Source organism: Aethalodelphis obliquidens, unplaced genomic scaffold (assembly GCF_003676395.1).
Source record: "Aethalodelphis obliquidens isolate GAN/ISIS:26980383/991018 unplaced genomic scaffold, ASM367639v1 scaffold9, whole genome shotgun sequence".
Taxonomy (NCBI): domain Eukaryota; kingdom Metazoa; phylum Chordata; class Mammalia; order Artiodactyla; family Delphinidae; genus Aethalodelphis; species Aethalodelphis obliquidens.
The window spans coordinates 9,379,446-9,391,139 of NW_020837953.1; the positions used below are offsets into that span (position 1 = coordinate 9,379,446).

Below are 11,694 nucleotides of genomic sequence, written 5' to 3' on the forward strand. Positions count from 1 at the left end.
GGGCTCTAACCCGTGTCCCCTGCACTGGCAGGTAGACTCTTAACCACTGCACCACCAGGGAAGTCCCCCCAATACTTAATTGACACTCAGTAAATGCTTGTTGAGGAGCTGAATGAAAGTGACTCTGAGATATTTAGATGTAAATTTCTAGTTAAAATTGGAATTGTGGGTTCTACATGATGGGTATGATGTCTGGGCTCTCTTCTTTGGGCAGTGAAAAGGTTTACGAGATAAAACCTCTGTGAGAGAGGGTTTGAGAACTTTGGGAAAAACTCTGCCTTCATATAAAATGAGGTTCTGTTATTATTTGTTACTATGTATATCATAGAGTTCTATTTATAATATTCTAGTAAAATAACTCTATAGTTTTATATTTTGATAATCTCTGCTTTTATAAAATTAAGATGTTTGTAAATTAATTTTAAAATGTTTTTTTTTTTTCTTTGCAGTCTGATTCACCATCTTATTCTCCTCAGCCCCAGCCATTTACACAGAACTCTTCCCAATCCACTGCCATTACCCAGCCTCCATCTCAGCCAGGATCCCAACCCAAGCTTGGCCCACCTCAGCAGGGGGCCCAGCCCCCCCATCAGGTCCAGATGCCTATGTATAACTTTCCTCAGTCACCACCAGCTCAGTATTCTCCCATGCACAATATGGGATTGTTGCCAATGCACCCCCTCCAGATCCCTGCCCCATCCTGGCCTATTCACGGCCCAGTGATCCATTCTGCACCAGGCAGCGCCCCCAGCAATATTGGCCTGAACGATCCCAGCATCATCTTTGCACAGCCTGCTGCCAGACCTGTGGCAATCCCTAGCTCCTCTCATGATGGACACTGGCCTCGTACTGTGGCTCCAAATTCCCTGGTGAACAATGGTACAGTGGGAAATTCGGGTAACCCTTCCTTTTCTTCTTTTGTATCTGTCTGTCTGTAGAAAGGTTGGATGATTGGTATTATTGGTTGAACCTGGGAAATAAATGTGAGTAAAAAGATGGCAAGCAGTATTTGTGCAGGGGCAGTATAACATTAGACAAAGCGTATAGGCTGTGGATTCAGACTGCCTGGATATGAATCCTGGCTCTGCCATTTATTATGTGGCATTGGGCAGTTGCGTAATCTGTGCATGGGTTTCATCTGTAAAATAGGTGAATTAATAGCACCTAACTCATAGGGATGTTGTGAATATTAAATGAGGTAATAAACATAAATTTTAGTTATTATTTTGTTATTATTTTAAATTTTCGCTGCAGTCTTGCTTGGTGTAGGTATTACTAGCATTCATTTTACAGTTGAGGGAATTGAAGGGTTAAGTAACTATCATCCTATCATAATCATAGTGATCCAAGATTTAAACCAGTTTCTTTCTTCAAAACCTGTAATCTTTGCCCTAGACCCTTAACTATCTTTTAGTAAGGAGCAATTTTTTGTTTGTTTGTTTTGTTTTGTTTTTTTCTGTTTTGGTGGTACGCGGGCCTCTCACTGTTGTGGCCTCTTGCGCAGGCTCAGCGGCCATGGCTCACAGGCCCAGCCGCTCTGCGGCATGTGGGATCTTCCCGGACCGGGGCACAAACCCGTGTCCCCTGCGTCGGCAGGCGGACTCTCAACCACTGCGCCACCAGGAATCCCATAAATTAACTTCTTTTGTTTGTTTTATTTTTAATATTTATTTACTTCTCTGGCTACGTGAGGTCTTAGTTGTAGCATGCGGGCTCTTTTAGTTGCGGCATGCGGGATCTAGTTCCCTGACCAGGGATCGAACCCGGGCCCCCTACATTGGGAGCGTGGAGTCTTAACCACTGGACCACAAGGGAAGTCCCCTTATAGTAAGGAGCAATTTTTAAAAAAGAAAAAGATTAGTAGCACTTTGTAGCTTAAGAAAGAATAGGGTTTTTTTTAACTGATATCTAAGTAATACATATTCTTTGTAGAGCATTTGAAAAAGAAAATCATATATAATCTCAATTCCTAGACAGAACTGCTCAGAAATATTTTGGTGTATTACCATCCAGTCATTTTTTAATCTTTGCATATTTAAAAATAGTTGATAAATTCCATTCATCTAGTTTTATATGTAGATTTTTTCTTACTAGGGAAAATTTGAAATGTACACAAAAGGAGAGATTAAAGTATAATGACCCCCCCATTACCCAGATTTAACAGTTATCAGTATTTTCTATTTACTCTTTGTGATTCTTCTGTAATTTTTGTCTGTGATTCTTTTCCTTATTAACTGCTTGGTTATCCTGAAATATTGTTTGTATAGGAAATGCAGACTAAAAGCTTGATTCTTTCCCTTTATCAATTTCCAAAATAATTTTAGTGATAATTTTAAGCAAATATATATTATTTCTTAAAGCGCTGAGACCTCTTTGGAATAATACAGGTAATATATTTTGCTGAGCAGAAATTCCAGAATGTGGGAACTCATTTAAATTTCCAGGAACAAAGGATATATGTCATACATGGCCATTCTAATGTGGCCTCTGCTTCTCTCATTCAACAAATATTTATTGTGTGCATGCCACGATATGCATCTTGATAGTCACTGAGTTATATAACCATGAAGACAGGCCCAGTGCTTTGCCTTTTGATATATCGACTCAGTTTTAACTCCTTCTTCTCCCTGCCTCCTTGATCTCTGTTTCAGCCTTAATGAACTAATTAATTAACATCCTACAAACACACCGTACTCTTACCCCTGATTGTTTACCTAAGTTGTTCCCTCTGCCTGGAATATCCTCTCCATTAACTCTCCTGCTCACTCTCACCTCCTTCTCCTTTGCTCCAAAGCTTGGCTAACTTACTCATCCTCCGTTTTAAAATTTAGATCACTTTCTTCAGGAAGTCTTTAATTCCTGTTGATCCTGTCTTCCAGTTGTGTTAGGTATCATTTCTCTCCTTCATGTTTCCTTAATATCCATATTATAACACTTGTCTTCCTGTGTTGAAATCGCCTGTCTACTTGTCTGCATAATGCATTAGACTGAACTTTTAGAGGTTATGAATTGTTTCTTGCCTGTCATTGTCTCCCTGGTGTCCAGTATAGTGCCTGATGTAGATACATTATTTGTATAATGTATTATTATTATGTAATAAAGTGTTACACAGCAAATATTATTTGTTGGATAGGTGCACAACTCCTAGTTAATATTACAGCTAAAGTTAACATTATGTTAAAAATGGAGAGACCGGATGGGGATATATTAAAATGATACTAGTGGTTGTATTAGAGTAGGAGGTTGTATGAGTAGTTTTTACCCCATTTTTCAGATTATCTTTAATGATAATTTTTCAGACTATCTTTAATTGTATTATGAAAATACTTGGTTGGGAAAAATGGCCAAGAGAGATTGAAGGATATTCTAAAAGATACCCTTTTATGTTAAAACATTTCTCAGTTGGTCAGGACCTCAATACTGTATACCCAGTCTTATTTTTTGTAAACTCTGAGCTCTGCAGCTTTAGCTCTTAGTTGTAACTTGGCTTTATGAACTTGCAGTGAACCAGCTGCTTTGTTTACCTGGTTACCTCCTGAGAAGACTGAGCTTGGTAGGAGTGTGGCTAGGAGTGTGGTTTCAGTTTTCTTGCTCCCTACTCCTCCCTATCCTGTACCTCCTAACTTCCTGCTAGGAAGTTTAGTGAATAAGGATAGTGTCTTTTAGATTATTTCCTGCCACATTGTGATCCTGAATGAGAAAAGCCACCAGAAATGATCCAGAAGATTCAGGGGTTACTGTGCTTTGAAAGACGTACTTAAAGATAGATCTTAAAGGGAAGTAGATTGGTGGGAGTGGTTTGCCATAGAAAGAATAGGACTCATATTTTTTGAGTTCCTGCTTAATATGACATAATTTGTGTAAGCTACTTTATTTTTGTTATCTTATTTAATCCTCATAACAACCTGGGGTTCATAATTAAACCTTAGTAATTTTTGTAACTGGTATTTGAACTTAGACCTATTTGGCTCCAATGCCCAAGTTTTCAGCTATTTCACCACAATGCCTCAGCTTCTAATAGGATCTCCTTCCAGGCCAAGATATAATTGATTCTGGTGTAGTTGGCATTGCCTTTAGGATAAGATGTTAAGCTCCTTAGTGATGTACTAAGGTTCTTTGAAATATAGATCCTACCTACCTGTCCAGCCTTTTCTCTTACCGCTGCCTTCCTTTACCTCTGTCTCTGTATTGCCAGTCGTCTTGCAGCTTCCCAAACTTGCTGTATTTTCCGGCTTCCTGGCTTTTGAGCATACTATTCCTTCTGTCTAAAATGTCCTCCTTGTCCCATTTTGCATAACTTGTTCTTTGTCCTTTAACACTCAATTTAGTCCATCATTTTAGGAAAACCTTCTCTGTCCTTGAACAATTGGGTTAGTCCTCACTTTAGACACCTTCCACCGCTCTGTTATAGCAATTACCACATATTATTGTGTATGTCTTCTTAAATGTTTCCTTTATGAATAATTTGAGAACAATTACAGTGTTTTTATCCCTTAAAGAATTTTTTTTGGTATCCTCTGCATTTAGCATATTTCTTGGTCAGTAGTAGATACTCAATAAATCTTTGTGGAATGAAGGAATATTTGAATGAACAAAGTGATGTTTTAAAATATGTCTTTCCTTTATTGTTGAAATGCAGAGCCAGGATTTCCAGGACTAAATCCTCCAATTCCTTGGGAACATGCACCACGACCCCATTTCCCTCTTGTCCCAGCTTCGTGGCCTTATGGTTTGCATCAGAACTTCATGCATCAGGGAAATGCCAGATTTCAGCCCAACAAACCTTTCTATACTCAAGGTACCATTGCTTACGTATTTGTCACAGGCTGGGTGGGTTTTGTTCTGGGACAAGGAGCCTTTGTAAAGGCCAGGCTCTTGGAGTGAAAATTTATGAATTCAGTAAATATTTATTGAGAGAGCATACTGTGTGTCAGACTGCGCTAGGTGGTTATTGCTCAAGCAAGAATTAAATAAAGCCCTTGCACTTAATGCATATTTTATTAGGAAAGCCAGACCTGTGAAATAGACAAGAATAGGAGCTTAGAGGAATCAGTTAACTTTGCCCTAGCAGAGAGAGCAGAATATAGACACCAGGGATCAAATTGCACAAGATTTTGACATTCAAACTAGATCTTGAAAGAGATATGGGATTTTTTCCCTAGAGATCATGTAGAGATTAGAGAGGAGGAGTGTTCTTAGCTGAGGCCATAATACATGCAAAGTCACTAGTTCTGCCTCAGTGAAAACTTTTTTCACTGAAAAAAGTGATCCATATTATACTGAACTTTTTTCACTGAAACTTTTTTCCTATAGGGAAAAAAGAGAAAAGAGAAAATAATAGGACTAGATGAGGTAAATGGAAAAATGTATAGGTGATGAGGCTAGAGGAGGTAGGCTGAGGCCATATTATGAAGGAGTTTGGACTTAGTAAGTGGTGGGGATCCAGTAGAAGTTTTTGAGTTGAGTAGTGACAGTCAAATTTGTTTAGTAAAACTAAGACTTGAATGACATTAGAATTGATTATATTCTCTTGGTACTAATGTACCAATAATGGCTTTGATCTAAGTAATGAATAGCATTTTATCTAACCTACTTGCCTCAGCAGTATCTCAGTTCAAATAGGGAATGTCTGAATCTGGCCTTCAGCACTTCGTTAACTTAGGAGTTAAGAAAACTAGAGTCAGAGTTAATACAGTTAAACTAGGAGTTCAAGAAAGTAAAGAAAGGCACTCTGGGAATGTTGACTAAATAAAATAACTTCTCAGGGGAAGCCCCTGGTATGATTATCAGGCTTGATACACTTAAGCCTTCGTAAACTATCCATTGTACTTGGTGCGGCATTGCTGTATTATAGAATGGCAGAACCTTAACTATGGCTGGTTTATTCTGAGCAAAGAACTAGGGCTGAGGGAAATTACTATTGGTCATACAAGCCCTTTTGGGGGAGGAGGAGAGTCTGAAGTTCTTCCCTGGTGGATTTTTTCCCCTTAATTCCTCCCCTCCATCTCTCTTGTCTCCTCTATTTTCTTTCACATACCCACATTTTCCTTCCCTCCTCCTCCTTCTCCCCCCACTAAATGTTTTGACATGCTTCATCTCTTCTTTACTATATAAATAGAAAAAAAGAGAACTAGCTACAGTTAATTCTAAGAGGTTGTCAGATAAATAGGCACAAGCCTTTCAGTTTCCTGTCTGTGTTGTGTCCAACAGACAGATGTGCCACCCGTCGGTGTAGAGAGCGTTGTCCCCACCCACCAAGAGGAAACGTGTCGGAGTAATGCGAGTCCATTTTCTTTCAGCTGCTCTACCGATGCACAGCAACCAGCCAATCCTGCTGTCTCAAGGGTATCCGTACCTCAATGTCAGTTACATTCAGCAGAAAAAGTGACATTTAATGGAAAGCAAAACAAATCAGGTCCTGATTTAAAATTTTAACACGTTTAGATAGCTTATTTAAATTCTAAGACTGTTTTTAAAGACTGTATTATTTGTATATAAATATGAACTATAGTTTTTACTAGTATCACCGAATTGAGTGATACAAATTTCATCTATTTTATTACCCTATTTTTAAGGGAATTTTATGTTTTGTTTAACCTTGATGAATTGTATAAAGAGAGAATTTAAAAATTACATTCTTTATTTTCTATTAGCTGTATTCATACTTTGGTTGCTTCAGACTTTATATATATTGTTCTTAAGAATTAGGAAAGACTTTCATGTGTTTTAAATTTGTCACTTCTATTCTTTACAGAACCTTGTAGTGCCAAAAACTTTTTAAAAGGAAAAAAAATAATAAAATAAAACTTCAACATGAAGATTTAGAATTTTTTTCTTTTACATTCTTGTATATTGAAAATATTCCAACTTGAACAGAAATTTGCTTTTGTCTGTATTTGAAGTAATTCTATTTTAAGTTAATAAATCTTTTTGACAAGAGTCAAATTTTGTTAATTCATCTGGTTGTTTAGATGATAGGAATATAATGTAACAATTCAGAGATTTGTTTTACTCTCATTGAATAGAGTATTCTAAATCATAGACTTAGTTTTAGAAAAAGATCTAAGAATCTTTTCATGTTATTTTATTGGATCTTCACAACACCCATATGAGGTTGATAGAAGCAGATGCTATCTCATTTTATCATTGGGAAAACTGAGGTGCAAAACAAAATGAATTCTAAAGTTAGCACAGTTATGTGTTGGAAATAGAATTGAATCAGATCTTTTGAAGTAGAGTTTAGTGGAGGGAAGGTAATTCTTATTTACTGAGGAACTAACATGTGCCAGACTATCCATTCTGAGTCCTGTACTACTGCCTGGAAGGTATACTTGTGAGGATGGTGTTTACCAATAATGCCTTGTGATCAGTGATTATAGTTGGATTTCAAACTTGTGTTGTTGGTGGGAGATTTTGTAGCTGTTTTTGGTACTATACATTGAGGTGAGGTCATCTTGTCTAAACAACTCAGAGATTTGCCAGGGATTTTAGACCAAATCATACTATAGATTTATTTGGAAATCTGCAGAATAAGTAAATACAAATGTCTTTTAAGAACAGTATGTTATCTTTGTTCTGCTTCCTCAGATATGCATTCCTTAAATATGAGAGCACTTGGGCTTTTGCCATATTTTCCAAAATGGAAGGAAGATGCTTGAAATCTATTGCAGGAGGTTGAAGACTTTCCTGTGGTGTTTATAGCCCTGGAAAGACATTTGTTAAATGTTAAGATCAAGTGTGTTTACTGTTAATTTTTCATATTAAAGCTTCAGCATCCCATGGTGATCATTTTGTAATGTAGAGAAATATTGAATCACTATGCTGTGCACCTGGAACTAACACAGCGTTGTTGATCAATTATACTTCAATTAAAAAAAAAAAAAGCTTCAGTCAGCATCCCACGGAATCCTACTAAGTGGTGAAGTTCAGCTTATTTGTTTTGTTAATGAGATAACCTGGCCCAACATATACTTTTCTGTTAAACTGTTACTTGGAGAATTCAAGATTTTCTTTTAAAGTCAGTGTTCTACGTATTTCATTTCCTTTCAGGTCTTAGAGAATAGGGTATTCATTTTACTGTTCTACTTTTGTATATATTTGAAATATTCATTAAAAAGAAAACAATCTGGGAATTCCCTGGTGGTCCAGTGGTTGGGACTCTGCGCTCTCATTGCCGAGGGCCTGGGTTCGATCCCTGGTCGGGGAACTAAAATCCCACAAGCCATGCGGCGTGGCCAAAAACAAAACAAAACAAAACAATCTGCCAATCTGCAGCAAGAGACTGCCCCCAGTTCAGTCTTCCTTCCCAAAGGAAGGCAGTATACCACCTGGCAAAAGGTATTTATGGGGCAATAAACTCCAGTAACCTAGGTTTTATTTGTATAACAGTGTTCTATATAGTAATTTTTAGCATCTCATTTATTCCTCCTTCAGTAATTGCCAGTGTTCAATAACTGCAAAACTGTTCCAAGCTGAAAAATAGAAAACTCTTAGTTTGTATTGATAATTTATGTAGTAGCTGAGTTTCATAAGTTTACAAATTTTTCATATAAATTACAAACTTAAGTTTTTGATTATGAATTCAAATTCATTGTAGATCAATTGAAAAGTATAAAATTAAATTATCAATCTTCTGCAGAGAACACACACACTTAAGATCACATTGCTTTGAGATGTTTTGTGTAATGTTTAATCACTTGGAGAGATTAATATTTTCCCTTGCCACTAAAGATTATTTAAAAATATGAATACTAATGATATACTATGTAATTTACTAATTCAGTTCCCTACAGATGGACATTTTTGCTATTTCCAGTTCTTCTCTACATAAAAATATATGTAAAATGATGATAGGATAAGGCTATTTTTGTGTGTATTTGATTATAGTCATCCCTCAGAATCCGCAGAGAATTGGTTCCAGGATCTGTGGCAGATACGAAAATCTATGGATGCTCAAATACCATAGTTGGCCCTCCATATCCATGGTTCCACATCTGCAGATTCAGCCAACTTTGGATCATGTAGGATAGTAATATTTATTGGAAAAAACCCTGCATACAAGTGGACTCATGCAGTTCAAACCTGTGTTATTCAAAGGTCAACTGTATTCTATTATGGTGAATTCTTATAAATGGGATTATTAGATAAAAAGGATAAAAGTTCTAAGGTTCCTGCTACATATTGCCAAATTGCTGTATTGCCAAAAAGTGGTTACCAATTTGCAGTTCCAAGAAACAATCTGTAAACTGTGTTGGTAAGCTTATAAAAAAAGCTCTAGGGGGCTTCCCTGGTGGCGCAGTGGTTGAGAGTCCGCCTGACGATGCAGGGGACACGGGTTCTCGTGCCCCGGTCCAGGAAGATCCCACATGCCGTGGAGCGACTGGGCCCGTGAGCCATGGCCGCTGAGCCTGCGCATCCCGGAGCCTGTGCTCCGCAACAGGAGAGGCCACAACAGTGAGAGTCCTGCGTACCGCAAAAAAAAAAAAAAAAAAAAAAAAAAAGCTCTAAACTCCAAACAACTCAATTTTTCCTTGTAAAGGATAATTTAACTTTATTGTTTGTTTATTACCAAAAAAAGCATTAAGTAAAAGAACAAAGTATAAAGATCACTCGAAAACCCATAAACCAGAAATTAATACTATTAATATCTAGTGAACTTCATTTTTTCAAACCATCTCTTAAAATATATACATTATATACATATATGTACACATATATACAGATACACACACAGGAAAAGTTTTACAAAAGTGGGTTTATATGCTATATTTAGTACGTCTGGCAAATTAATTTTACTTGGATTTAACAAAAAAATGTAAAAGTGAAGAAATGTTCAACTTAAAAATTTTTTCTACAAGAGAATCTAGTTCTAAAAGACTCCTTCAAAATTAAGGACAATTACAGAAAACATTAAAGAGGCTGGAGTAATTTTTTTCTAGCTTCTTGTATGTTTTAGACATAGTATATGACTCCTGTCATAAAAAATGAAACCAGGACACTTAAAAGAGTTCCCCTACTTCCTGGTTATATTATTCATATATAGACAATGTTCAGATATTTCATTTGTCTTATAATTTCCCATTTTTATTTTCTTTTTTTTTTTTTTTTTTGCGGTATGCGGGCCTCTCACTGTTGTGGCCTCTCCTGTTGCGGAGCACAGGCTCTGGATGCGCAGGCTCAGCAGCCATGGCTCATGTGGGATCTTCCTGGACCGGGGCACGAACCCGTGTCCCCTGCATCGGCAGGTGGACTCTCAACCACTGTGCCACTAGGGAAGCCCAATTTCCCATTTTTAATTTAAAATTTCTAAAATGTTTACTACCATTTCTTTTACCGCTTCTTTTTTTCCTGAGTCCTTAATTTGATTCATTTCTTGCTGAGTAAATTTCATTATCAGGCAGTTTTTTCCCAAGTGGTTGTATGCTGTTAAGCACTTGCATACTTGAGAATGTCTATTCCCTTTATATTTTAAGGACAACTTTGGCTGGGTGTAAAGTTCCTGGCACACTTTGTTTTCCTGACCTTTGGAGCCTTTTGCTTCTCTGCCTTAATGAAGACCTGAGATCATCCTGATCTTTTCCCTCACTATACATGGCTTGATTTCTCTGCTTGGATGCCTATATAATTCTTTATCTTTTAAATCAAGGCGATTTTTCTTCTATTTGAATTTTTTAAGTTTGATTTGCTCAATTTTGTTTATCAGCAATGTCAATTATACACATGCAGGATTTCTTTTCATGTCTTCTTGATTATCTCTATACCTTTTTATTATTTTCCATTTTTTCCCCCTCCAGCCTATTTTCTCTATGCCTTGTCTATTTTGTATATTGGGTTTTCTAATAAGACTTTCAGTTTCCCAATTTTCAAATCTTTGTTTCTTAAATTCTGCCATGCTTAATTTCCATCTCTTATCTTTTAATCTCTTTGAACCTGTATTCTTGCATTTTAAAAAACAGATTATTTTATCTTTTTTGTCTGTGGAAACTTGTTAACTTTTGGCTGGGAGTGGCCAGCATCTGTGATCATTCTTTTCTGATTAATGCTTATTTAAACTTAGGTCAGTCTACCAAAAATAATGGAAAGGGGCTAGAGGAATGAACTTTAAGTTGGGTTGTTATATTGGAAGCCTCTCACCAAATCCATTATTTCCTTTGCCCCTGAGAACACATATCTCTTCATTCCTTAGTATTAACAGGTCATTGTGCCCTATGGCAAAGCTTTTAAAGTAGTGTAATTCATATTGTGGGAAGTGTAATCAATTTAGTGGTTTGCACCCGATAGTAAAACTGATACTGCATAAGAAATATCAGAATGTATTTTGCACAGGGAATACGAATTTTTTCCTGAAATTTGTTTTAGTGCAGAATATGTATGAGTTCAGAGGTAAGATGTAAAATGTGTCTCTTAATATAGGCTAGTCAAAAGTTGTAAAGCTATATAGTTCCAAGGCCTCACTCATCCAGTAGGCTAGCACATAGTTGACAGAAATGGTCCTTCAGCAAAGTCTGTACTAAATTCATCTCTTCTACAATTCTGTAATTTATCAAAATGATCTCTAGAGAGAGGTTTGACACGTCCCACTCTTAAGTATGCTTTAAGTTTATAGTTTATGCTTGGGGAGGTTTATTTCTGGTATTAAAAATTATTGGGGGGCTTCCCTGGTGGCGCAGTGGGTGAGAGTCCGCCTGCCGATGC

The 11,694-nt window shown here is 36.9% G+C and overlaps 1 protein-coding gene across 9 annotated transcripts in view; it reads left to right on the forward strand.

The window, feature by feature from the left end:
* TUT4 (terminal uridylyl transferase 4) overlaps positions 1–6,941 on the forward strand; it is a 143,805-nt gene extending 136,864 nt beyond the window's left edge. For 4 of the 9 annotated variants that reach the window (XM_027108535.1, XM_027108528.1, XM_027108527.1 and 1 more), the window contains 3 exons: positions 450–897; positions 4,640–4,798; positions 6,300–6,546. In XM_027108535.1, coding sequence (XP_026964336.1) covers positions 450–897; positions 4,640–4,798; positions 6,300–6,388 — 696 coding nt within the window. In that variant the 3' untranslated portion in view covers positions 6,389–6,546. Of the gene's footprint in view, positions 1–449; positions 898–4,639; positions 4,799–6,210 lie in introns of all 9 variants that reach the window. The other 5 variants (XM_027108536.1, XM_027108533.1, XM_027108534.1 and 2 more) reach the window with 3 other exon arrangements.
* The last annotated feature ends 4,753 nt before the right edge of the window (positions 6,942–11,694 follow it).